The sequence below is a fragment of the Nematolebias whitei genome, chromosome 7 (assembly GCF_014905685.2).
Source record: "Nematolebias whitei isolate Nwh7 chromosome 7, NemWhi1, whole genome shotgun sequence".
Taxonomy (NCBI): Eukaryota; Metazoa; Chordata; class Actinopteri; order Cyprinodontiformes; family Rivulidae; genus Nematolebias; species Nematolebias whitei.
In genome coordinates this window covers 27,850,370-27,878,330 of record NC_056504.1, presented here as the reverse complement: position 1 = coordinate 27,878,330, position 27,961 = coordinate 27,850,370, and the positions used below count along the sequence as shown (strand labels likewise).

At 43.7% G+C, this 27,961-nt stretch overlaps 2 protein-coding genes across 3 annotated transcripts in view; both read right to left on the bottom strand.

The window, feature by feature from the left end:
• Positions 1-653: 653 nt before the first annotated feature.
• Positions 654-12,800, bottom strand: patz1 (POZ/BTB and AT hook containing zinc finger 1). 2 transcript variants are annotated; one of them, XM_037679335.1, is made up of 5 exons: positions 11,438-12,800; positions 10,170-10,233; positions 9,887-10,058; positions 7,455-7,613; positions 654-1,215 (listed from the first exon to the last, which is right to left on the bottom strand). In XM_037679335.1, exons 1-5 carry the CDS (start codon positions 12,679-12,681, stop codon positions 737-739), a joined length of 2,118 nt encoding a protein of 705 aa, XP_037535263.1. In that variant the 5' UTR covers positions 12,682-12,800; the 3' UTR covers positions 654-736. The 2 variants fall into 2 exon arrangements, with proteins under 2 accessions (XP_037535263.1, XP_037535264.1); XM_037679336.1 differs by lacking the exon at positions 7,455-7,613.
• A 2,256-nt stretch (positions 12,801-15,056) lies between these two features.
• eif4enif1 (eukaryotic translation initiation factor 4E nuclear import factor 1) overlaps positions 15,057-27,961 on the bottom strand; it is a 40,443-nt gene continuing 27,538 nt past the window's right edge. The window contains exons 12-19 of the mRNA XM_037678703.1: positions 21,695-21,875; positions 21,438-21,514; positions 17,296-17,432; positions 17,019-17,094; positions 16,772-16,895; positions 16,367-16,678; positions 16,010-16,180; positions 15,057-15,863 (exon numbers count right to left, since the gene is read on the bottom strand). Coding sequence (XP_037534631.1) covers positions 15,676-15,863; positions 16,010-16,180; positions 16,367-16,678; positions 16,772-16,895; positions 17,019-17,094; positions 17,296-17,432; positions 21,438-21,514; positions 21,695-21,875 — 1,266 coding nt within the window. The 3' untranslated portion in view covers positions 15,057-15,675. The remainder of the gene's footprint in view (positions 15,864-16,009; positions 16,181-16,366; positions 16,679-16,771; positions 16,896-17,018; positions 17,095-17,295; positions 17,433-21,437; positions 21,515-21,694; positions 21,876-27,961) is intronic.

Here is a 27,961-nt window from a genome sequence, read left to right as displayed (position 1 = left end):
TTACGGTAAGTGCCAGTGATAAATGACTGGACTTTCCTTGCATAATTTTTTTTATCTTATGAACAATTTATTTTTCAAATGATCAAAAAGACCATCGGAGGAATAATAATAATAAAAAAAGGCCAAATCTGCAAACGTGTGTCATGTGACATGGGCCTGTTTTGGATACTGACTTAACCATTTAAAGTAGTCCTGTACAAAACTGTCACTTTCAATCCTTTCCCAAAAGAAAAATAAAATATAAATTTAACTGCCCTGTGTGGCCTTGAGGTAAAGAATAAAATAACCATAATGATAAAAATAGGTTTACTAACTTCACCAGAGCACGTTAAGTAGGCAAACTGACAAAGTGTCTTCTATATAAAGTTAATGGGTTATTTCATGAAAAGAAATCTTTGCGCAGCAGTGAAAGCTCAAACTTGTCAGGAAAAACGCGAGACAAATTCAACACAGACGTCAGTTTAACCAAATGAAACTAGATTTCTTTATAATGAACCAAACACTGAACTTTGTTTACTCTGAAAATGTAAGAAAAATAGGAATTAAATGGCAGTTTTCTTCTTCCTTTTTGACAAAAGTCATCTGATGCACATTTGGCAACAAGACAAACAGGAGATTAAATGAGTCCAAAGTTGAGGCAAACATCTTCCCGAACACAGAGCATCTTCTGTGGGTAACCTGGCTTTGTCCTAAGAGTTAGAGGCTAAACTTAACTGAGGCCTGAAAAAACAAAATGTCACTTCCCTCCGAAGTCGAGTCCACTTTGACCTGCCTCAGGGTCCACAAGTGAAGAGGCGAAAGCAGACTGGACTATCTGAAAGCCAAATGACTCGAGGAGAGACATGTTCTGTTGTGGGGAAAAGGGAGAAGTCAAGGAGGGCACCATCTCATTTAAACTGGACCCCGACGTTCCATGGGCCCTCTGGACTTTGTGAACTCTGTGCTGGTGTTTGTTGAGGTAGGACTTGGTGCGAAAGGCCTGACCACAGATCCCACAGATAAACTTCTTCTCTGGGTCTGTTTTGGCTTTAGAGCTCTCTGGAGACCCAAGGACCCCAGCAGAAGCTCCATTGCAGTCCAAAGAGGGCATCTCGAGCTCCGGTGCGTCAGTTTTGCGCGGAGACTTAAGCTCATCAACGTTGGACAATTCCCTTAAAGAAGTATCTGATTCCTCGGACTCCAGATGAGGACAAGTCCCAGCATTTTCTTGCCCATCTGAGACAAAAGAAAGAAGAAGATGGATTAGAAACAGTGAAACGATACACAAATAATAATAAAAAACAAATAAAAAGAAAAATTTGTTTTGACAAATACAACAGTATTTATACAGTATAAACGGCTCAATAGTGTTTGCAAAAATATCAAGTATAACTGCAGGAGTTATGTCAGACAACACCAAGCGCATGTCATGTTAATAAATTTAAGTCAGAAACCACACGCAGTCGCCTTGATTTTATTACTACTATCATGGATGCTCCTGTGAACAAAGGACAGAGGATGAGTGTACAGTAGTCCCTCGCTACTTCGCGGTTAGACTTTAACGGACTTGCTCTTTCGCGGTTTTTCAAAGTAAGATTGGACATGACACACAATTGGCTGATTGATGGATGACCCACACGATTGACATGGACTGTTTATTTTAAATAAATTATTTTGAATTATTTAGCACCTGTGTGCAGTCCACAGGTGCAGGGAGAACCTCCCTCCTGCAGCGTGTCATGCTCCCCTCAGAATACTGCAAGAGTGTGGGAAGGGTTTGCAATGCCTGAACATACAAACTACTACCAGTACTTACAACTATTACTTGTACTACTATTCCTACTTCGCAGTTTTTCCATTTATCGCGGTGGGGCTGGGAACGGAACCCCCGCAATAAACGAGGGACTACTGTATGGATGACTCCAAGTTGAGAAAGTACCGTACAATAAATCAAGCTGTCAGTGATTTAATTTACTTTTGTAAAATGATTTATATTAAAAAGAAAATTTAAACCCTGATCCAGTCCCGGGATCTTTCTGGGTGGAGTTTGCGTGTTCTCTCCGTGCATGTGTGGGTTTTCTCCGGGTGCTCTGGTTTCCTCCCACAGATCAAAAACATGCATGTTAGGTTGATTGATAACTCTAAATTGTCCCTAGGTGTGAGTGCGGCTGAGTGATTTCGATATTTTAAAAATATCAAGATAACTTCATTTGCGATATGAGACTATATCGATATAGTGTTATACTTGAAAATCTGCCTGCTGTCTTCTTTCTTTCACCATGCGGCCACTCCTCTCCCTCTCAGCCCAGTCTCTCACCCACTCCCCCCGCTTCCTGCTCCAGGTGGAGCGGCAACGCTGGCACATATATTGCAGAGCAGAGCAGGAAAAAATAATGGCTCTGTTATTTGGAGATGGTTCAGATTTAATTTGTCAGATGAGCAGCAGAAAAAAACGTTTTCTGTAGACAATGCCTAAAACAAGTCCTGACGAAAGGTTCGAGCACAACGAACCCAATTCACCATTTAAAACAGCGCCATAAAGTGGCATATGAAGAGTGTTAAACTTTGTGCTGCAGCTCCGGCTGTGAAGTTTTCCCAGCTTCCTTCCCTGAAATAAACTAAGGTATGAAACTCTTACCTGTGCTGTGCATTGTGAGAGGAACAGAGGTAGTGCCACACTAATAAAGCTGCAGCTTATCAAATCGCTAAAGACACAGTTCTTAGCGGCTAAAAAGAGGGCTAAGTTAGCAGTCTTGTTAGCTGCTATTGTTAGCCGCTAAGGACTGTGTCTTTAGCGATTTGATAAGCTGCTGCTTTATTAATGTGGCGCTACCTTTCACTGTAAGACTTGAAATCTGTGTACAGTAGTTCTTTTTCTGCTTGTCTGCCCAGCCAACTTCACGCCTCCTTCTCCCTCGTTGAAAACAGACAAACAGCCCCTCACTGCTGCTTCACACACGCTTACTAACGTAGAGAAAGCGGCGCAGCTGGGGAGGATTATCATTTAATATATGTAAATGGTTTATTTTTTTAGACATTGATTTTGTAAAGGAAGAGGCGGGTAAAGATAATGGATGGATTTTGTACAGTTACAGATGTTTAATAAATGTGCCTGTGTGACAATTGGGACAAAGCTTTCACTCGTATATTTTTTGTTATTACTTTATGGAAAGAAAAAATATCAAGATATATATCGTATATCGTGATTTATCTTAAAAAATATCGAGATATTAATTTTGGTCCATATCGCCCAGCCCTAGGTGTGAGAGAGAGAGAGAGAGTGAGAGTGAATGGTTGTCTCTATGTGGCCCTGTGATGGACTTGCGACCTGTCCAGGGTGTACCCCACTCCTCGCACAGTGACTGCTGGACATGGGCACCAGTGACCCCAGCGACGCAAAAAGGAAGAAGCGAATAAAGATAATGGATGGATAGATTAAACCCTGAGCTACATGCCTAAAATGTAACCACTGGTATAATATAAACAGTGAATATCATTGTGAAAAAAACACCAGATGTTAATTATCTATTGGTTAAAAAACTGATCAATCTCTTTTGGATATACGGTAGTCCCTCAGTTATCGTGGGGATTTCCGTTCTCAGCCCCCCCTTGATCAGTGAAAAACCGCAAAGTAGGACTAGTAGTACACGTAGAAAGTAGTTTATTGTAGTATATATATATATATATATATATATATATATATATATATATATATAATTAGGGCTTTAACAGACTACTCGAGTAATCTACACATCGATTCCTAGGACACCTATCGAGGTTTTTAATTTCACATCAAATATTCGTGGTGACGTCATTACGCCGCCGTTACGTCATTGTGTCACGTGATCCGCACTGGGCGCGGGTTACAAAATGGATTCCTCCAAGCAGACAGATGGAGCAGAGCAGGCTCAGTCTTGACAAACAGGTAGAAATGCATCAATAGTCTGGAAATATTTCACTAAAGGTGAATCTTCTGGTTCAACTACCATAAGGAAAATGAAAATGAAACAACTTCCTGACTGTTTGGAGCTCGTTGCTAACCAGTGTTACACCATATTTTGTGACCACCATATATTGTGACCGTAGGGGCGGTGTTGCATGCACTGTTGCAGGTCACAGCATATGGTGTAACACCTGGTCAAATCGACCGAACCAGAACCAGCTTCCTCTGACCTTGTTTCACAAACAAAAAGCAAAAAATATTAATCTCTAAACCTATAAAAAAAAATATATATATAAACATATTAATCTCTGAAACTAAACTTAATGCACACCACAGGAGGTGGTCAACCCCCTCACTGTTTTTAGTTTCGTTTTTGACGTGCTGCACGTTTTTCACGTTTGCAGCTTAATAGTAATACCTAATAGTTTAGTTTTTCCTGTGACTTATTTGCTGTATGATAAATGGTGGGAGCATAATATATGCTCCCAGTGTTTTATTGGTCTTTTTTTGTAAATAATGACCTTTTTTGCGGTTTTATTTATTTATTTATTTTTCTATCTTTAGAGCCTATGATGTTATCAAGTACTCGAGTTCTACTCGAGTCTTATTATGTTAATGTCGAGTTTAAAAATTATGTAGTCGTTCAACCCCTGATTTTATTTATATATAGATTAGATAGATTAGATAGAGATAGATAGAGAGAGATAAAGAGAGATAGACAGATAGATAGATAGATAGATAGATAGATAGATAGATAGATCATTTTAAATCCTTCCCACTCTTGTAATATTCTAAACAATGTTTCTAAACTCTAAACGCTGTAAAAGAGCACAGCATGTCATGATCTCTGCTCATGCCACGTGCCAGCACTCTCAGCTACACCCACTTCTCTGCTGCAGAGCGGAAATTCTGACATGCTGAAGGAGGAAGCTTCTCTTGCAGCTGTGGGCTGCACACAAAATGATTTAAAATAATTTATTTTAAATTAAAAAAAATCCATGCCAATCGTGCGGCTCATCCATCAATCAGCCAGTTGTGTGTCATGTCCAATCCATCCATCCATTTTCTTCCATTTATCTGGGGTCGGGTCGCGGGGGTAGCAGCTTAAGTAGGGAGGCCCAGACTTCCCTCTCCTCAGCCACTTGGGCCAGCTCCTCTGGGGGAATCCCAAGGCGCTCCCAGGCCAGCTGAGAAACATAGTCCCTCCAGCGTGTCCTGGGTCTTCCTCTGGGTCTCCTCCCAGTGGGACGTGCCCAGAACACCTCACCAGGGAGGCGTCCAGGAGGCATCCAAACCAGATGCCCGAGCCACCTCAACTGGCTCCTCTCGATGTGACAAGCAGCGGCTCTACTCTGAGTCCCTCCTGGATGATCGAGCTTCTCACCTTATCTCTAAGGGAGAGTCCAGACGCCCTGCGGAGAAAACTCATTTCGGCAGCCTGTATCTGTGATGTTGTTCTTTTGGTCACAACCCAAAGCTCATGACCATAGATGAGGGTAGGAACGAAGATCGATCGGTAAATTGAGAGCTTCGCCTTTTTACTCAGCTCTCTCTTCACCATGACCGACTGGTACAGCGCCCGCTTCACAGCAGACGCTGCACCTATCCGCCTATTGATCTCATGCTCCATTTTTCCCTCATTTGTGAACAAGATCCCAAGATACTTAAACACTCCTTCACTTGGGGCAGGACCTCCTCCCCGACCCAGAGAGGGCACTCTACCCTTTTCCGGCTCAAGACCATGGCCTTGGATTAGGAGGAACTGATCCTCATCCTGGCTACATCACACTCGGCTGTGAACCGCTCTAGCGAAAGCTGTAGATCACGACTTGATGAAGCCAACAGGTCCACATTATTTGCAAAAAACAGAGAAGCGATCCTAAGGCCACTAAAACGGATCCCCTCAACACCTTGACTCCGCCTAGAAATTCTGTTCATAAAAGTTATGAACAGAATCGGTGAGAAAGGGCAACCTTGGCGGAGTCCAACTCTCACTGGGATGTCATGTCCAATCTTACCTAGAAAAACCGTGAAAGAGTGAGTCTGTGAAAGTCGAACCGCAAAGTAATGAGGGACTATTGTACGAGTATATTGTTTTTTTGTTGTGTTGATTAGAATCAGGACTGATACTGAATCTATGTGAGAAAAAGCTATTTTCCTAAATTTGTTCTAATTGCTGTCATTTATTAGTGTTAATGTTGTCAGTGTTTCCAAAATGTATTTGACATAATGGTCAATCCAAACTGTAACCTGTTTTTAATTGTTTTTTTTTTTTTTAATAAAAGGGAGTGTTGAAAATAAGAAAAAGGGAGAAAAACAAATGCTAATTTATTACAAACTATGCTAAAAACTCTTTGTAGTGAAAAATGCGTCTTTAGTGGATATTTTAATCATAAATTATACACACAAACAAAAAATCAGGTCAAACCACTGACAAATTGCATTATTTGCCAACTATTATGGCTCTGAAGGAAAAAGAATACCGTAAATATTTTTATGGAAATTAAATGTCTACCATTTGTATTAAGAATTTGTTAAAATTTTATGGGAAACACTGTCAAAGACATGGTGTTTTATTGCACTCCTTATTATCAGATGAACTACTGAGTTATTTATAGGGATGATTTGTTTCTGAACCTCTTTTGCACATCACTTTGAACCACGTGTATGTTTCTGTAGGTCTTACAGGACTAACACCTCTGCAAAGGTTTCGATAAACCAAGGGAAAATGGAGCACGCACTCGAGTGATCATGCATCAGTGTGCACAGCTGAACAACGGCTGATGAACCAGCCAAGCAGAAACAGACACTTTACTCAACAGCCGTAGCCATGCTGGATGGGCACACGTAAAGGCAGAAGTGACACAGCACTCTAAATTAGACATCCTCACAAAAAAGGACGTTACAAAGTGCATCTAAAACAACCTTCACATTCTCAAACTCAGCACTGAACAACCAATGTTAGAGCAAAACAACAACACAGAGATTAATGAAATTCTGCTTCCTCTTGTCAAGTCATAAATACTTCAATTGTCATTATGTACAAATGTATGTCTGCTTGTCAGTTTTTTTTAAGTCTTTAAAATGGATATGTTGCCTTAATACATGGCAGTTTGCAGAAGAGGTTTCTACCATCAGTATGCTAGTGTGTTCAAAGTTGTTTTGTTTTAATTCTGACAATTTACTGCATTAAACTTTATTTTCTCCTCATGGTGCTTAGGCCCATTATTACTGGATATACATGCAATCAGTATTTTATATTAATTCCGCATTCTTCTAAATTAACTTAAAATTAACATTGGATAGCCTTCTTATAAACATGTCCAATTCTTTGCAATTTAAGTTGCAGCAACAAATGTTTTAAGCACAAGCATGAAAGCTGAAACCCACGTCTACATGTATATTAAGTACAGAGATGTGGCAGCAGGTTTCTCTCTAAAAAAAACAAACAAACAAAACCAAAAAAAAAAGCAGCAGAGCAAAATGACAGCCAGAAACATGAATTTTTGGGATGGACCAGACGGCTGCTTGCCTTCCACTGAGCACTGGCGTCCCATATGGTAAGGGGCGCCGTTGTGCATCTGCAGTTCCCCCCTTCGTTCAGGGAAGGTGTGCATTGTGGCAGAGGGGGGTACCGCTGAGCCATGATGTGTCTTTATATGCACCTTAAGGTAGGATGCGGTGGAGAAACCTGGGACCAGAAGAACAAAGAACAGTGCAGTTGCTTGACACACTCAAAGCCTTTGCTGAGAGCGGTGCTCTGAAACCAGCACAGGCTAATTTATGTTTATCTTATTCGTATGTCTTGGAGACGTAACGTAGATCTAACTAGCCCCCTTATGGAACCCAAACAGAAGAGGAAATCTTTAATTGTATTTTCTTGTGTAAATCAAAAAAGTTTACTGACGGAACAAAACAAGATATTACTCCCGGAGAGAAATGCTTGTCTGTGAGGCTGCAAGCACTTTGAGTTTTATGGGCTTTCTAAGAGCTAAAGAGGACAGAAGAGCTCCCTAATGGAGGGAAGATTAATTAACAGTTAGTTGATGAGGAGCCGACTCACGTTATAACCCCTCTCTGTATTTTGGCTCAAATGTCAGACCATTCCACTGGGTTTTGTTTTGGTATTTTGGCATTGTTTATATAGTATTTTTGTGTATATTTGTTTATAATGCTTGCCACCAAAAGGCAAACAACATTGTTGTTTTTGTGTGTGAGCGCAATCCCGCATGTGCATAAACAACATTTTTTATGAACCACTGGACAAATTTTACTGAAATTTGACAAAAGTAATCATAGGATGTACGTCTACAACTGATTAACTTTCAATATCAACCTAAATCAAGGTGGCCACCACAGACAACTATGGCTATAACTAAGTCCATGTTAAAGATATTTACTGTATATTTGTGATTGTAGTAGCTGAAACTGATCTCCAATACCTATTCTGAGTGCTAACAGATTGCACAAGACCTGTTTAAATTTGTGACATTATCTGTATGTAGTCAGCCTGTATGTTTGCAAAATATTTGATGAACCGCAGGAAAATTTTTAAAGACACATTCAGGAAATATTAATTTAATTTACACTTAAATTAACTTTTGGAGCCAACGCAATTCAACATGGCCGTAAGAGCCATCTGACGTTTAAAAACACAAAAATAGCTAAAATATGACCAGTTTTGTAGATTATGAGCTAAAATTTGACACAGACCTGTAGCTGCAAGTCGTTCACCACACATGCTCTGAGCATTTCAGATCTCTCTTGTAAATGAGTCCCCGAGGCTCAATAGGACTAGCCTGTATAGATAATAGTTGAATGAATAATATGTTGCAATATTGCATGAGATTGTGCACGTCAATTTCAAGGTTTGACCAAAACAGCTACAACTGTCATAACGCATAGCAATTTTAGTCTAAAACTCTGGCATGTAACTCAGCAAGCAACATGCATTTGGCCTTCCATTTGTTGTAGTGTTTAAATATGTTTGACAGTGTTTTAATTTTCTTGGTACTGGAGGTTACTGAAGCTGCCTTTTTGTGCTCCAGTGGCTCACTGTTCACCTGCATCACCCGGACCTCTCATTATACAGTTACAATAAAAATTTGTTGGTTTAAACACTGTTTTACACTCAAAGGTAAAAATAATAAAACAATTGCATCCATTTGCAAAATATCTACATAAAAGGATAGACCACCTCCATTAATTGTAATAACTATAAAACAGTTAAAACATACAATTTAAAGTAGTCACCAACTGTATTTGTAAAACAACTGACCTACAGTGCCCAACACAAACACCCAAAAACAGTTTTAAAGAAAAATGATCAACTCTCTTTCTCAGGGGTCTCCAACAAACATTATTACAGATTCAACCAAAGAATAAACTTGGTTTCTTCCACCTACAACAAAGTGTTTCAGTACAAGATGAAATACAGTTTTCATCAGAAAACTTGACAGAACAAAACTGAATCAAGTTCAGCCTTTCATGCAAAGAAAAAACAAACAAACTGTAATTTGGCAGTAGATTTTGAGGACATGCTTATCAGTTTATATCTGGTTAACTTTAGGAATGCTGAAGTGGAGACGCAGCAAAGATAATTTTGGAACAAGTCTCTAAGCATATTTGAACTTTTAACACAGAAGGCTCTGTTCAATAGCAGCCTCAAATGTCAACACAAATTATAGAAACCATTACATTATATCAAAGTATTGGGTAAAGTTTAAATCAGGTCAAATTAAATGCAAGTAGTATGAAACTAAAGGACACAAATGCTAGCAACAATATAATCCCAACTAAAATGCTACACATGCTATTCAATAAGGCCACAGATCAGAAATAACCAAATACCAAAACAAAATAATGCCATATTGGTGCTCACAGGTTCTGAAGCTGCAGGAACATACCACACAAAAGTAATTGGATTAGGAAACACCTGGGTTAAATCACTTGGATAAGAATTACCTTTATTGCAAATGCCACAGTAGTTGTGCGTTCCTTCGCTGTGTTTCTTTAGGTGGTCTGTCATGTAGGCGGCCCGCAGGAACTTGCCACAAACTTTGCAGGGAATTTTGTCCTCATGACATGCGAGATGCGACCGGAGGCGGTCTCTTGTAGCGAAGGAGGCATTACAAATCTGAAACATAGAAAAGCACGCAAGAATACTTTTCTACCATATCACGGTTTAAAACTCTCATCAGAGAAGTTTTTTTCACACCAAGACAAAGTGCTGGATCCTGAGGGTTACCTGGCACTTGTGGGGTCTTTCTGTTGTGTGAACTTGTTTAATGTGTCCATTTAGGTGGTCTGGTCTGCAAAGGACAAAAAAGATTTTCATTATTTGTATTTGGCATCCTCGACAACAGCAGCATAACCATATAAATACTATTTGTTTATTCCTGAGCAATTTTGTGTTGTGTATTTTGTGGCACATCTGAAAGTCATTCACCACAGATGTCTACACTGAATGTTGTTTTATTTGTATGGTGTAGAACAAAAGTCTCTATATAAGAACGTATCATTTGCAAGTCAATCAAATGAAGAAAGGCTGTGCTGCATCTATGCGAGTGTTTTAAAGTTTTACCCTTATTATGGGTTAAAGTCAACAAAGATGTAAAAAGCTTAATGTAGCCCAAAAACTATGACAATGACCTAATTTAGACGTTCTAGGTCAACGTTCAGAGGAGATGGATCTACCCTTTTAGGTCCAAACTGTGAGAAGCAAACACTACAACCTAACCCAATATTTTTCAGTCAGGTCATCTGGACAGTTTCTTTTTTTGTGCTGAAACGTTTCGCCTTCGATCTGGAAGGCTTCATCAGTCAAGGAAGCACACAACAAAACTGATTCTTCCCCCTGTCCAGATGACCTGACTGAAAAATGTTGGATTGTATACCTGGATTATTGAGCATGGACTTTGTTGTTTTCAATTAGTTTGACATGAGTGTCAACAAGGAAGAGGGCCAGCAATGGAGGAGGGGGGGTACCAAAGAGACCATCTTATCACAAGCAAAACTGGTTTGTTCCACTTTGGAGTAAGCTGTTGGACATGTTATGTTGCACATACTAAATTACTACTTAACTTTTAATAAATTCTATGACCGTTGTGTGACTTAACATGAATCTGAGCCAAATGTGTAAACTCACCTGCCCAATCATCGGGACTGTCACATACATTTCTCAGATTTTCACTTGTTTTATCCATTATACACTTGTCCATTTCCACAAATACGGTACCGTTTACCTAAATGGAATATGGTCTATATAAATGTTGGTCAATCTCCAAACTGGAGCATGTAGTTTCCAGCCTAGAACTTTGTTTACATTGAGTGCATACCTGCATTTCAGAATTACACATCAAGATATCCAGAAAACCACTGAAGTAAACTATTTCAAACTGCAGCACCTGGCACAGTTGAGAATTTTTTTATGTTTTGCTTTAGAATTTGCAATATGCATCCCAACAGGCACCTGCTTTAAACCCAAGACACACCAGCTGTTCAGGTGCAACTCACCTTGAAAAGCCTTTACCACAGCTTTGGCACACGTAGGGTTTGCCCACTGACCCATCGTGGGACCGCACATGGTACGACATCCTGTCCTTCCGTTTGAACCGCAGCCCGCACACGGGGCACGCGTACGGCTTCTCCCCGGAGTGGGAGAGCTTGTGCCGGTTCAGGTGGTACACGTCACGAAAAACCTTCCCGCAAATGTCACAACCCACGTGCCGCCTGGTCCGCTCTCGTTTGCGGCTGTTGTCGACGAGCGTCAGCCCTCCGGGCAGCTGTATGCCGTTGTCCAGGAGACCGGACTGTGTCAGTAAAGACAAGCCGCCCGTGGACAGGCTGACACCGAGGCTGTTCACGCCCACGGTGCTGGCTCCGTGCTGCGCTTCGTGATTCTTCAGGCGCGAAGCCTCCGTGAAGGCTTTACCGCAGGACCCGCAAGGAAACAGCCCATTGTCTTTCTGGGTGCCGTGATTGAAGTGGACAGCGTCCACGATGCCCCCAGCTTTCTTTGGTCTCCCCCTTCCCCTTTTCGATCCAGGGGATCCGGCGTCATGATGATGAAAAGTGCTCCCAGTGCTCTCTGTTGGTGGGGAGACAGAAAGTCCTTCCACCGGCTCCAGTATTGGCACCGAAGACTCGTCGCCGTCCTCCAACAACACGGCGGCTGCGTCCTCCCCGCCGTCCATATGCATCTGCGTGCTGTTAGCAAAGCTTTGGCCGTTCAATAGTAAACCCGTTCCGTTTAATAGATCCTGCTGAGCCACGGGGAAGCCCAGCTCCGTGGCCGCTGCGGCCTGGAAGAGGCTGGCGTCCCCTCCTCGGGCGGTCGGGACCAGGATTTGTACATTTGACTGCTTGATAACCTCCTGACAAATCTCAATGACCGACCGCATCAGCAGAAACTTGGCAGCTGTCATCAACTCAGGAAAGCACTCCAGTCGAACCACGATCCTGGAGGTGTAGGCGAAGTCCAAGATGTCTTTGAAAACTTTGGGGCTGATGGTGTGCATCTCCAGCTCCTTGGCGTCGCCCTCCGTCGGGCGGCTGAACACCGACTCGAAGTACTCGCTGCATGCGGCTAGCACCGCTTTGTGAGCGGGGAAGCTCTCCTCGCCGACGCGCAGGATCACGTCGCAGAACCTGCCTCCATCTTTCCTCTGAACGTTGAGGTTGTGTAGCATCTCCGCACTGTGCTTGCTCACCTGGTAGGTGTACGAAGAAGTCCAAGACGGCTCAGCTACCTTCTCCATACCGAATTCATCAAATAATGGTTGTTAGCGACGACGTCGGAGAAATGACAGATTGTGCGCAGCTAAAAAAAAAAAGCCCCCGAACCAGCCGCCCCTCCCGTCGTTTTTAGCTTCTACCGTTAAACGCTAGCAGCAGCAGGGGAAAAAATGGCAGCCCCCCAGCTTCCTGTGAACTTTAACCCTGCTTTCTTGATGGGTGGGGGTCGTCGTTGTTTCGTTGAAACCGGTTTCTCTGTAATTTGACAATAAAAGTACCATTTGTTTTAATATTATACGGCCGTAAATGCTGTCACTTGGGAGAGTAGCGCGACCACGGCGGAGGGATTTCATGTTATTGTGGTTTAACGTGAACACGCAGGTCTCTCTTCCTGCTTGTGTGCTGAAAGCCCCTCCCCCAACACAACAGAAACCCCCTTTTTCCTCTTCAGGCGCTGTCTCTAATCTAACCCAATCCAAATTACATGTGAAACACGCCACTCTACAAATCCGTTCAGGTGAGGTCTGGCATCTCAACGAGGACAAGCATATTAGAATTTATTATGAAATCATTAAAAATAAAATTTGTAGAAATATAAACAGCCCATTTGGATAGAATATTTTAATTAATCTTGCAAATAAATGCATTCATGGCAATGAAATCAGATTAAAGGTTATCATGTACTACATCAAATGGTGGTTTGAAAGAGTTTGTGGCTTTATAATGAATGTGATTCTGAAATGAGGGTCCACAAAGCCGAATCGGCTGAAAACCACTGGTTTGTTACGTGGTAGATCTATTTTAGCTTGGCCATAGTTGTGACTTATTGTCATTTTGTCCCTTTCCATGGGTAAAAATCAAGGTAGTTGGCATCAGAGCACAAATGTAGCTTTTTCTGGGTTTATCCTGAAATTATAGGATCTCCAGTTATACTGCGCCAAGGCCTGAAATTGTACAAATATATTCATCCTGTACTTATACATCATGTGGCCAAATTCTTCGGATTCACTGCAGGAGATCCTTCCTGCCCACAACTATCAGCATCTAGAACAACTCTAGAATGAAACCAGGAGGATGAGCTATAACAACAATTAATTTCCCTTTGGGATTAATAAAGTATTTTTGAATTGAATCATAAAACAGCACAGTAAGTTTATTTCAGCTGCTCCCTTCTTCAGGGGTCATCACAGCAAGCAAACTCGCATGAAAAGATTTGGCAATTTATTTCACGCCAGAAGCACGTCCTAATGCAATTGGGCTCAAACCCACAACCTCAGGATTACAAGACTGCAGCACTGTCTGGCTCCCACAGACTCGGGCGTACTTCAGTCTGCGCATACCAGATTAGAATCAAAGCGGACGGCCGCAAGGCATGTCTGCGCAAAGATCAATTTTTACGACTATGTACGCGTTTTCTGTGCCACACAAACTGCCCGGTGACAGATTGTTTTGTATGCGACACCAATGGTCTGGTTCAACGGCCTTTTTTTTTTTTTTTTTTTTTTTGCCACAAGGCAAACAATCTCTTTCTCCTTGTCCATTGACGCCATGACTTAAATTGTGAGAAATTAAGGAATTCGTCATGAAATATTTAAAATCAGGCCCGACGTGGCTGCGGGAGAGTCTGGAGATTTTGGAGATTTCCCGGTGGGCCAGTCTGATGTGTGGGCTGCAGGGCCAGCGCTCCCAGTTTATTGTTTAGAACTTTTTATTAACATATAAACACAGAACACAGCTTCCACTGGGCTGCCAGCTTTTTTTTTTGCGACCAATTAATCCAGTAGTCGTGTCAGCAAATGACCACTCTGCGACATCAATTTTTCCCGAAGGTAAACGCCCCTTGCCTGTGGAGCTGAGCAGCAGCCCATCAGGGTGTACGCTGGAGTATGAAGCCTGAACAATCTGCGGACAGTGCACACAAGTGTCCGCGCGGCTCGCAGTACGCCCGAGTCTGTGGGAGCCTCAAGTTACTAAAGCCCCTACATCAAAAAACAGTATGTTGACCCAAATACGCTGTAAGCAATGCTCTCAAAACTGAAAATGATCTTAGTATTTAAAAACTATTCTGGTTACAATTGACTGACAATGGGCACTTGTTTAAAGGAACCATACTTGATTTATGAAACTACAAAGTTATGATTTACACTTTAAATAAACCCACATTTTGTACTCCAATTCTACATAAACCAATTGTACCTTTAAGAAATGCTGATTCAATAACTTCATTGGGTTGTTGCAAGTCAAATATGCAAGACACCTTTTAATCTGAAACCAGTGTATATGAAACAATATTGTTGCCAGCCAGTAAGAAGTCACTTAAAAACAGTCTTATATTCATTGTTTTATTTATTAATTTCATTTGTGCTTCTTTTAATTTAACAGCACATCAACTTAATCCCAAGCACCCTCAAATAACAGTGTGAACAGTGCAATCCCTCTGATGATACAGAACTGGAGGAGATACAGTTGGGGAAAGCAAAACAAAAAAGGCACAACCAGCTTGCTGCATCCTTCAGTGGTGTCTTGCTACGCTTAACCTCAAAGAAAAGCCACTAGCCAAAGATGGAGTGTGCACTGAACTAACTCAACCTACCCTACCATTGCTCATTTACAGTGGCTCTTCTTGTCAGGGAGAGAAGCAATTAAGGAATGCTACCAGCTCTTAATGACTTTTACATATTTTCCTCCTGTTTCATCTTCCCACAATAAGATGAAGGTAAAGGGAAGAAGAAAAAAAAAAAACTAAAAAACAAGAAAAACATTGCTATATACAGAGAATAAGATTCTTTCCCATGGTCTGTACAATTAATCCTTTACATTATTTACTGTCTAATACAAAAAAAACTCACTTAGCTGGCAAAATAAATCTCCACTTGCTTCATGAAAACAGAGCACGGCATGGTTAGAATGTCCCATGATGCACCATCTTTCAAATTAAAGTTCACATTTTATGGTAACCAAGAGGAGGAAATGGGCAAACGGGGAAAAAAAAAAAAATTCCAGCAAAGCATTTTAACTTATGGCCTAAACTCCAATTCATCTACACTGATGACTTTGGCTGGCATAGAGGGCAGTGGCTGTTCAAGTACATCTGATCCAAACCACTTGGCGAGGCCTGGAGGTGGGCTTCCCCCATGACGCTGGTTGCCATTTGTTCGATGGGGGCCTTGGATGTGTGACTGAATGCCTGGTGCGTTGGGATGTACTGCAAGAAAAACACATTTTTAATTCAAAGCCAGACTTTGTATAATTTGTGCAAGGTAAAACCTACACTGTAGTCAAGTTTATATTGCACAAACCATCAATGAAGACCACCACATGGTCACACTTGAGCTGCAGCATCCGACTTACTTGGTCTTTGCTGTTGAAGCTGCTGCTGCATAACTGCTATCTGCATTGGAGTATTGGCTCTGGGAGGTAGAAGTGGATGTCCTGTTGCACTCAGTGGGTACAGAGGCTGTCCTAGTAGGGCAGGAGGCAAGCCTTGAAGTTGTGCAAGGTCAACATGTGGTGGAAAGATACCTTGTGAGTACAATTAACAATTCGTCAAGAAATATCCAGGTCAGACGTTTACACAAGGACAAAAAGAACTTTGACAATAATATAGAAAGATCATCAGAAGATCAAAATGTCCGGAAAAAAAAAAAAAAAAAAAAAAAAAAAACAAAATTTCCCGAAAAAAAAAAAAAAAAAAAAAAATCTACAAACCTGCTTGCACAAGAGCTGGTCCGAGCTGCTGGGGCTGGATCCCCTGTGCCAGCATTCGTTGAATAACATTGGGGTGGAGCTGTGGGGGTGGGCGTACCATGGGAACATGAGATAGAAGTGGTACTGGATAGATGGGACGAGGAAAAGATGAAGACGGTCCTGGAGGTACCATATTGGGAATTTGGTTTGCAGTAGAGCTGAGCCTCAGACGCTCTAGATCTTTGCTTTGCGATGTTTGAGAGCTGGGCTTTACTCCTGATTGTGCAATATTTCCATCCATTAATTCCATTAATAGATTTGGAGAGCTGCTACCTGTAAGCACAAAAAACACATTTGTGTGTTAAAGGGCCTTGTATACACAATTTGTGGTTAATATCAAAGTGATGTGCATAAATAAACATTTACCATCTTGTGAGTTAACTGCTGCCCCCTCTTTGGTCTCTGAACGACCCAATGGTTCATCTTTGCCTTTTTCTTTTGTTGCGTACATTTTGCGGATCACAGATGTGGGAGTGAATGATGGGGACAACTATAATTAGAAAAATATAAACCAGTATAAACCGGTATGTTGAGTTGAAACTAAAGTTTCTTCCCTGCAGCATGACTACTCCAGGTGGGGGTTAAAAGTCTGGATAAGAGGAATTTTGCTCACCATGCTGGTGACCGCATTTCCTGGAGAGCTTGTTCCAGCAGACTGAGGTCCAGGTGACCGATTAATATGCTGCGGTCTATTGATCACAGACAGTGAGCTAAACTATACTAAATCATCATCATCAGGCAGCATACACTGACGTTTGCAAATATGCAACACAAATTTATGTAAAACAATTGTTCTTTATCACTTTCACAATTTTCACCACAAACCCAGTTTTAAAAATGTGCACCAACATAAATACATGCAACTAAACCCCCCAAAAATAAAGACTCACCTGTTTCGGAAAGACCTATCCTGCGGGTGTTTGTTGTAGCCTGGCTGAAATGAGGGGTGGGCATGTAGAGAGAGATCCTGCTGAAGTGCCAGGGCTTCTAGATCAGAATGATTTATTGGTAGTGAGAGCACCCTCATCTGGATGAAGAAAATAGGAAAGCTACAGTTAAAAACAAGCCACAAGTTTTGGTAGCACATCTTGGCCACTGTCAGTTTGACCATCTTCTGAAAACCTTAAGGCAGAATCTCACAAGCTATGTTCATATGGACATAAATAAATCGGATTAAACAGCCATTCGGAATAAAAATGTTTCATATAAACATCCCATTCGTATTATTCTGAGCTGATTCAGCTTGATTCAAATGAATATGTAATCTGAATGAGAGGGGTGGTTTATGCAGATTCATAATCCTAACGGTGGGCATGTATCTGATCATTTTATTCCGATCGTGGAAAACTGACTTGACTGCGCATGTGCGACCTACATCAACCTCACGCATTTCCACCTGGCTAGATGCTAATATGTCAGGGAAGCAAAACTCAGTGAGCGACATTTCTACTAGAAACTTTGAAAGAGCTGCATTACCTGTAGCTCAGTCAGAGAGTGCAGTAACGTCTCCAGTCATTAAAACCTGTTGCAGGTCCATTTTGGACGCTCAGTTTTGTTTATGTTCATCACCGAAGTAGAACAGAAGTAGAACCTCTTCTGTGTGTTTTTTTAAGGAAAGTTTACCACTCTGTAGGGCTGAGTACCAAACCGAGGTTCTTTTATGGCACCGACCGAACTGCACCGGTCGGTGTATGTATTGAAACGTCACTCTTCTTTCGGTGTCAAGTTTCGGTATTGGCTGTAACGTGTCACGTGGTTTCAGCATGCAGGCAGGCAAAACACCAGACATATGACAAACAGACTACACCCAGAGCTGTATAGAGCTGCCGTACCTAATCTATGTATAATTATGTCTATGGTGCTGGTGACGCCACAGACAGGTTCACGTGTTTAGCATGTGTTGTCGAACGGCTTCGACAACACGCGCTGCAGAAAGTTGCTCCGTGTTTTTCTGCGAGGAGAGAGGACAGTAGCCGCCCCCCTCCTCCTCCTCCTCTCAGCATTAAAGTCAGCCTGTGAGTAGAGCCTGAACGTCCCGATTCATTATCTCCACGACCTGACTCTTCATCAAAGAACTCCGAAGACATCTCGTGTCTATGCTTCAGCTGGTAAGTTTACGTTTGTAAGCGTAACTGCAGCTTAACGCGTACATCGTGGTGAAATAAATCATCCATGTAACGCTAACTTTAAGATATTAGTGTGTAAATTTATATTATCTACGTAGCTAGCTAAACTCAGAAGCTAACTAAAGATTGACAGCAACATAAATCTTAGATTGTAAAACTGCTAATCCATCCAGTCAGCTGCTTAAACAGTTCACCTAATGTTCACTGTTTATGTTAATGTTCTCCTCACAGGAGGTTCTGACCCTGATGCGAGGACAAAAGAAAAGCGAGGTGGAGGCCACAGGACAGTCAGACTTTGTTAAAAGTTTGCTGCCTTTTTCTACAGTGGAGCTGCATGGTGGAGGCAAGTTAAACTTTAAAGGATTTTTTTGACCAGTTAAGCTTTTATCTCTCAGCCTAGATAATGTTTTTTGAGCAATAATAACACAACCATGATATTGTTGATGTTTTGTTCTCATGCCAATTAGGGAGATGATCAGAGTCCTAAACCCCAGAGAACCACAGAGAAGATTCAGGCACAGAGGTGCAGATGTCTGCATCATCCCTACCTCATTGAATCCAGTGACCTGCTGGTGGAATGTGAGGGACAATATGTCAGTGTTATCGAACTGACAACCAGATATCCGTGTGTGCAACAAGCATCATCTACAGCCTCAGGGTGCATTCACACTAGCCCCGTTTAGTCCACTTTAATCGAACTCTAGCTCGTTTTCCTAGAAAGTCCAGTTCGTTTAGGGAGGTGTGAACGCACCATCGAACTCTGTCACGGAACAAAAAGGCGAACTCTGGCCCGGGCTAAAACCTAGGTCTCGGTCCGGTAGAAGCGAACTCCAGCGTGGTTCGAGTACAGTGTGAATGTAAACAGACCGAGCCCCGCGCCGCAGGACAAACAAACACGCATTTCTCTGACCTTATATGGAGCCGTCAGCTGCCTTGTGTGGAAAAACAATATTCTCCATGGTCTTCTGTCTCATCTTCTGCTCATGCCAAGTCCATTTTTGAAAAATGACAAAATATAACTCCTAAAACTTGATGCCACTTCGTTTTTATTTTTATTTACAGAAGAAGAAGAAGACGCGTCTTCAGAGGTTTTTGTGTCGTTTCTTTCAGTAGTTCTTGGTGCAGCGCCCCCACAGGCGAGCGGGGGAATAGGTTGGTTCAACAGGTTGACTTGACTGCACAGTGCAGTGTGAATGCAAACTCACCAGCTCAAATGTAAACAAAAGCTCATGAATATTGGTCCAGAACAGAACCGAGTCTACCGGACTATCTAGTGTGAAAACGACCTCAGAGTAAACATTTCCTACTGCTGGAGACACCATCAGCCAGGAGTGGGCTTGTTTGTGTCCACAGAAAGCAGACATGTTGATTTTTCTGAAGACAAACTGTTCAGTGAAAAGGTCCTCAATGTGTAGCAGTGAACATTAAACACCGACGTGTCACTGGTTTGAAACTGGTCTTTTGAACTGGAAATTAATTATTTGTTTGTTTTTATGTAAGAAAACTGCTTGGAATAGAAAAATACCCAAGTTAAAAAATAAAACTCACAATTTGTACTGTAATGTGTAACGTAATTTTATTCGTTAGAATCAATAGTAATTACAAAATTGGTACCGAAAAAAGAACTGTCCAGGAACCGATTTTTTTAGAAAGGTACCCAGCCCTACCACTCTGCGCATGTCAGTACTTCTATTTTGAATAAAAGCCTGCTGCATGTAAACGCTCATGAACGGACTGTGCCCATGTAAATGACAAATTTAGATTATTTAATCCAAATACATTTCAGTCCGACCAAAGAATTTTGCGTATGTAAACATCGCTACTGTATTGTGACGAATGGCAATCAACATTCATGAGGGAGTTTCCAAAAAGACCTTGAAACATTCACAGGGGTTTTCAAAATCCTTATGTTATGGCTACATTTACACTGAAGGCAATTGCAGCCAAATTCAAGCTTTTTTTTACCGCTATATGACCCATATTTGAATTTTTATGGCAGTTTGAATGTGACAATTGGGGGGGGGGGGGGGGGATTCTTATCTGACCCAGGTCTTGATATCAAATTCACGTCCATTGTTTTTCAAAGCGACCCCAGTCTGAACCGTCATGTCGCACTTCATTCAACCTTTACATCAGTGAGGTATGAAGATCGATCCCAGTATCGATTACGTCAATAATAATGTCATTCAGAGCCAATTTTGGAACTCTGCACAGCCTCAGCCACAGAACAAAAGTCCAATTTCTTCATCTTTAGTCCTTGAATTTCCCCTGTTCTGGATAACAGATTTGATACCAACATAAGATACATTAGTATCTTATAGGACCATATCAATACCAACGTGATGGGATTGATTTGAGTTTTGCTTCTACCTTCAGTACGCCACCCCCATTCCAAAAATACAATGCTGTGCTGGAGCATATATAAACTGAAATAATTAAGCATGTCAAATAATTGAATCTTTTCTGATTGCACATCAACTTGAGGACTGATTCATACGTTAACATGTTTAGCATTCATATCTACGTCCTTGAACGCCACATGTTGGGTGTGCCGTTAACATTTTCATCTGTGCATGCAGGTCATATCAGTGTAAACAATTCACACTGGAGTAGGCTGGAGTCGAATTTTAATGATAAACAACCATGCAAAAAATAAATATTGGATTTGAGCCTTAAGAGCTGCAACGTGAATGCAGAAGCTCACAAATTAGTTGCCTATTGAACATATTTGTGCGATCAATTCTCTCAAAAATAGAATTGTTGCAGAAGTCTTGAACCCATTTCAGTTTAGTTTCCATAAATTTGACGAGTGCCAGAGTTGAATTTAGACACCTGAATGAGAGCTCTCTTTATGACAATCTGAGCTTCTTTACTGTGCGATAGTCCAGCATGTTTAACGGTGTTACCTGTTGTGCAGGACTGATCGACCGGTGTACATCAGCAAACTGTTCCGACAGGATGGGCTGAGGACCAACAGGAAATCCTTGAAGAAAACAGAAGAACCAACAATTCAGCTTTTAATCTACGCAAACTAAAATGTACAATTCACAAATAGCTGTTATATGAAAACACATTAAGCCCACTTTCAAATTTGTTTAACTTAAAATCTGTCTCTGTGTACCAAAAGGTATTTAATTCTGTTGAAACTTTTTACTGTCATTACCTGCAGAAGGTGGCAACCTGCTTTTAAAGTAGTCAGGTGATGGGGCCCTCGGTGGGAAGAGAGGGGGCGAGGGGCCCTTGTGTAGTAAACCATGTAGAGGAGCAGCAACCACTGGAGGCTCAGAGTTGCCCAACAAACCACCTAAAGGTGTTGGGGAGACGCTACGACCTCCCAATAGCTCCTACAAAACAAAACAGATTTTTGAAAAATTCACTCTTTGCTTTACAATATGAAAGTTAAACTCAAGTGACAAATTGTCCTGTGTAAGGGCTTTTCTTCATAAGACTGAACAAAATTAGTTTGGGCCAGAAGAATTTAAACTGCTGCTTCAAGTGACATAAAAACATCACAGGGTTAGAATGTTCTTAGATTTAGTCATTTTTACTTTGGTCTCATTTGAATTATTTATTTTTAGAAAGGATGTATGAATTTCTGACTGATAAAGCATTGCGTCTACTGTACAATACAATTGTTGTGCCACATTTGTTCTATTTTGTATAAGCTTCGCCCTTTAAGGCTGTCGCTTGGTGGGTTTATCCCGTTATGCGGAGCATTACACTGAAAAATTTAGTCCACGCCCACCTGCTGTGTGGGCCCCACCCGGTCCGTATAAGTTACGTTAAGAGCGGGAAATCCCATTTTTTCTTCAGCGAGCTATAGCACTGTCAGAAGAACGAAGAAGGAAAGTTGTGTAGATGACCAACCTTTGTTAAGGATGCTTGGCCCGGCAGTCGACCTCCGGTCGTCCGGTGAGTTCTCCTCCCCGAGGAAAAGCTGCCGAGCAGTCTTATTTCAAGGTAAGCGCCGAAGAATATTTCTCAGCGACAGGTCACTACACGCTGGACAACGCCATCTTGTAATTTTCCTCTTATCGCAGACCCTCGGAGTGAATCGGATGGTTCCTCCGGGACAGGCGGCGCTCAGCTGCAGCCCCCCGCTGCTCATTCCCTCCTGGAGAGCCTAGTGTCGGAGGGGGGCTGAGTGAATGCTCACCCCATCCCACCTCGTTTCGCATCGGCGATCACACCGCTCACGGCCGACGGCGCCCTCAGGGGTTGCCCGGCGTAACCCAGGAGGCGGCTGACATGAAGGGACCTTTTTTACGTCCCACGCCTTTTCCCGCCAGTTCGGATGATCCGGCGGGAAGGTTGTTTACTGGGTTCCATTCCGGCTCACCGTCTTGATCCATATGGCCTCGTGTTCCAACAGGACGTCCTACGGGCGAGGCCACAGACGGTTCTTTCCTGGTAGATTGGGGAGCCGGTCTCCACAGTCCGCACCCATCTCAAGAGCAGGGGTTCACCAAGCGGAAAGTCCCTCCGTGCCCCCTGGAGCCGAGCCTGATGGAGGCTTCATTGGAGCAAGATGTCGAGGTGGACCAGCGTCCCGTGCCTCCGGTTAGCATAACCGTGACGGTGACACCACTCTCCAACTGAGCTCACCAGCATGCGTTCCACATGGCCGCAGCGAACAACACGTTACGCTGTTGGCGTACACGCTCAGAGGCGGGAAGAGACGTGCCCCTCTGTCCTTCGGCTCGCTCCGCTCTCGTAGCGGCTGCTTGCTAACAACGCTGCCGGCCCCTGCAGTACGCTCCGTCTACAGGGCAGCTGACGTCATCCTCAACCGGTGCGCCTCTTTTGCGGTCTGCCGCCCCGCATCGCAGCTGGAGAACGAGGTCCCAGAGGTTCTCCTGGCTCGTCACTCCACCTTCCTCTCAGGAGAGCTGCAGGAGTTTTTGTTGGAGGTCCTCTTTTCATCAGCGAGAGATCATTTCAAGATGCTCCACGGCTGCACGCCTCCCCAGCTCTGTTACGCCAGCTCCTCCCGTCAAGACGTCCCCGGCATCCGGAAGTTCATTTTTTTTCCCGGACTTCGCCAACAGGGGGCCCTCCACGACAACAACAGAGCTCAACGGAAGGTAACCAGGTGTCGGGTTACTGGAGGTGTGTTGATGACAATGTGAAATAACATCATTTTATGATGAAGTGTCTTTTAGCCAGGCTGTCAGCATGGTTTATCTGACAAGCGGCTCCATCACACACACTCATCACGAATGAGCCTTTTAAGGTTGTTTTTCATTCACTGCCAGCGGCGCCGATACGCGCTCCCGCGGCATGAAAGCGCCCGCCGTTCACGTCAACGTTAACGTGAGACCGCGGTACGAGCTCAGCAACGTACCTCGCTCTCGGCAGGAGCGACACACGTTTTTTCATCGCAGTGGTGTCAAACGCGCGCTCCCGCGGCGTCAGCAGCTTTCACAAGCCTCTTAGCGCTTTGCTCAGGCATCCTCGAAGAAGGTTTTCTGAACTAATACTGCAGCTCGTGGAATCACTCAAAAGTTCACGTGACTTGCAGCCAAGAATGAACGTGTTTCTGCAGACTGAGCAGTGGTAGCCTAGCTCCACCAATGCCGCGCGCTGCTTCCTGACCGCACCAGTGCCAACGCGAGCTCCCGCGGCGTCAGCAGCCGCACAAGACTTCACAACGGCTCGTCTCCGGCATCCGCGAAGAAGACCGGGCCAGTGGTAACTTGCTCCACCGATGCTGTGCGCTGCTTCCTGACCGCACCAGTGCCAACGCACGCCACCGTGGCAATCCTGGCTTAAGGCGTCGCATGAATGAGGACGCGCACACACGACCCTTCAGGGCACGTCGGCTCATACGCGCACCCGCTTCCCAAGCGTTTACATGGAGCAGCTGCACACAACGTGAGCACAACACAGATGAGCTGCTTCCACACAACGTCTTGCATGCTCAGGGAAGCGTGTGTTTTTTCTTTCTCACTCAGCGTGCTCCAGCTCACATCAGCATGCACGAGAGTTTTTCACAGCATAAATGCGTGCCCGCCTTATAACTTATAACGGGTACTTATGAGCGCGCACTCCAGACGGATGGGCGAACTGTTTTCATCCGGGGATTCACGCTGCAGTCCAGCTCAAAACCCGGTGTGGAAGAACTCTGCCGTTTTTTCGGTCATTTATGAACAGACCTCATCCCCTCTTGCAGAAGCTCAGGAAATTCTGTTTTAAATGTTATTTCTGGAGTCGCAAAGGAGAGGAAAACGCAAGGTCCCTCTCTCATCACTTCCTGGTCCCAACAAACTGGAAGATGAGATTTATTCTAGATTGTCAATCTCTGAACTGTGAGAAACAACACCATTATGCGTCCGAGCCGCCTTAACTCTGCTTTATCTGGACACCTGCTGCTGTTGAGCAGTTGTATAGACAGGTGGCAGCAGTGCAACTCACGTGAATCGGTTGAGTGACAGCTGTTTTCCGTCAGCAGACCTACGTCACACATGTCAGTTTTTCACAGAGGCACACACATTTAACAAGCTGTGGGGCCGCTGTAGTTCTCCACACAGCAGCTCATTTAAATGTTTTTGGAGCGTCGCAGGGGCTCCTTGAATGTGACTAAACACTGACCTTAAGCTGCAGAATCATCAGGGTTTTCTGATTTACACAGACAGCAAGTGACTGTTGCATACATACTGGCAGGAGATGCATGCGTTTCAACCATGTGCCACATTGTGAGACAGATGCTGTGTGGGGCACACCCAATCTGCTCTCCATTGGAGTGGGTACATCTCATGTATTCTGAACAGGGGGCGGATGGGATGTCCAAGACAGTCCTTTGTGGCACGGGGACCTGGGACCTTCCTCCCAAAGCTATGGCTCAGACACGGCAGGAATCCTGCCAGCGCCTGTGGACGTGTAGCAACACGAGAGAACGCTCAATGTCAATTATAATTATCGTGGAGCCACGGGACGATCCACCGCTGGGTGGACGTGCCTGCTCACAGCCTGTGGTCGTAATGCTTTTTCACCTTCCTCTTTCCCTCTGATATCACGGTTTTCTGAACAGAGCTCAGGAGGAGGGACTGACAGCTCCTCTGTCCCAAGTGCGTGAACGCATCATGGTTCCCAGGCCTACGACATTTGTTATCAGGACACTCGTGGAACCTGCCGTGGAGGGAAGACGCTCTCCTCCAGGCGGGAGGAACGATCAGGAATTAATCAGAATAGGCCAGCACCTGTGGTTTGGCCGCTGTGCGGATCTTTTTGAGAGGATGGATCTCTCTCAAGATGTAGTGCGTACGATTCAGGATTCACGTGCTGCAACCACCACAGCGCTGTTCACATCAAGTGATCAGTTTTTCAACGCTGCTGTACAGAGAAGGCGTAGAGGCCACTTCATGTCCACTGGACGACATGCTGTCCTTTTTCTGCAGCAGTCGATGGGACAGAAATCTGGTGTCCAGCACAATTATCGTATGCTGCAGCCATGTTTTCTTCTTGTCTCAAAGTTGTCAGAGACAGAACAACCTCTAATCATCCTCTTACGGAACATTTTGACTCAGATTGAAATAGCAGCTGTGGGCCTGTTTGTGACACGAGAAAACGCTCAGTGTCAATTATGGTTTTCTCTGAGCCCACGAGACGAACCACCGCTGGGGGTGGATGCGTTTGCCCACAGCCCATGGCCCAAAATGCTTCTGTACGCGTTTTTTCTCCACCTCCTCTGATTTTACGGTTCTTGAACCAAGTTCAGGAGGAGGGATTGGCAGCTCTTCTGGTGACCCCGAACGCGTGAGCGCACCATGGTTCCCAACCCTGCAATGCCTGCTGTCGGGGTGCCTGTGGAAACTGCCGTGGAAGGAGGACGCTCTCCTCCAGGCAGGAGCGACCAGGAGTTACCCAGAAATAGGCCAGCATCTGTGGGTCTGGCCGTTGGAACAGATCCACTTAGAGAGGATGGGTCGCCCACAGGAGGTAGTGCGCACAATTCAGGTTTCACGTGCTGCATCTACCACAGCGATGTACGCATCAAAGCAGACAACTTTTCAGCGCTGGTGTACAGAGAAGGGTGTAGAGGCCACCTCATGTCCATTAGGCGGCGTGCTATCCTTTCTGCAGCAGCTGATGGACAGAAATTTGTATCCAGCACGTTTAAAACGTATGCTGCAGTCATCTCTTCCTGCCACGAAGGTTTCTGAGACAGAACAGGTTTTAATCATCCGCTGATGAAGCGTTTTCAAAAAGGCCAGGTTCAGAGACGCAGGCCTGTTTCACACCCACTTGTTCCACAGTGGGATTTAATACTGGTCCTGCAGGTCCTGATCAAAGCTCCATTTGAGTCTTTGGATCAGGTTCCACTTAAATTCTTGTCTCTTTAAACAGCCCTGCTGCTGGTTTTAACATCCGCTAAGAGAGTGAGTGTTTTATCTGCCCTCTCTGTCGCTCCATCATGTCTCAGAATTCAGGCTGACGGCAGCTCAGCTGATTTTAGACCAACCCAGCTTTTATGCCTAAAACATCACAAGCTCTTTTTAATCAAGAGCGATATCGTTGGAGGGGTCGTCGCCTCGCCCCCCCCCCCCCTCACACAGACCAGAAGAAGTAGCATCTTTTTATCTCCTCTGTCCTGTGCGGGCGTTGACGGGTTACATAGCGCGCACAGCTGCAATGCGTCAACATTTGTTTGTGCATTATAGAGATGCATCTGCAGGTCGCCCGTTATCCACCCAGCGCTTGTCACACTGGCTGTGTGAGGCCTTTTCTGAATCCTACAGAGCATCAGATTTAGAGCCTCCTGTCAACCTCAGAGCACACTCGACCAGGGGTATCGCATCTTCGACTGCTTTGCATAATGTATGTCAATGCAGGACATTTTGCACTGTGGCCGCGTGGTCAACACCCTGCTCATTTATTCGCTTTTATTTACGTAATGTGACGGCTCGTTCCATGACACATTCTGTCTTTAGTGTTTTACAGAATGAATATTGTTGTTCATGGAACTCCGCTTTACTCATATCTGTCTGCATGCATTACAGTGTGAGATGTTATCAGTCACAAGTTGTGACTGTTATTTTGGTTCTATTGTTACTAATCAGTTTCACAACTATTGTTACCAATCATTTCATTTGATTAATAATCAGCTCTCCTGTTATTAATCTGTTCATACGGTTCAGCCATAAACCGGTTGGTTCATGGTTCTTTCAGCTTTTTCCCTCCCCGTTGAAGTTTTCAAGGGCGTTCATGTATTCAGAATGCAGTTACACAACATGCGACTGTGCATGGCACACATAATTACGCAATGCGCAATTACGCACATGGGGAGCTGAGTGACGAGACGTTTTTGGGCAAGCTTCTGCTTCATACGGTGTTCGAATGGACCCAGTGAGGCGAGGACCACATCTGCTTCGCCCTTAACCCACCAAACGACAGCCTTAAAGGGCGAAGCTTATACGAAATAGAATGTCGG

Excerpts from the sequence above, each read along its gene's own strand:
- patz1 (XM_037679335.1), bottom strand. The coding sequence starts at position 12,681 with ATGGAGAAGGTAGCTGAGCCGTCTTGGACTTCTTCGTACACCTACCAG. Across the intron at positions 10,059-10,169 it reads AAAGACCCCACAAGTGCCAG|ATTTGTAATGCCTCCTTCGC; the intron begins GTAACCCTCAGG and ends TCTATGTTTCAG. Across the intron at positions 1,216-7,454 it reads ACGCCAGTGCTCAGTGGAAG|ATGGGCAAGAAAATGCTGGG; the intron begins GCAAGCAGCCGT and ends CTTTTGTCTCAG.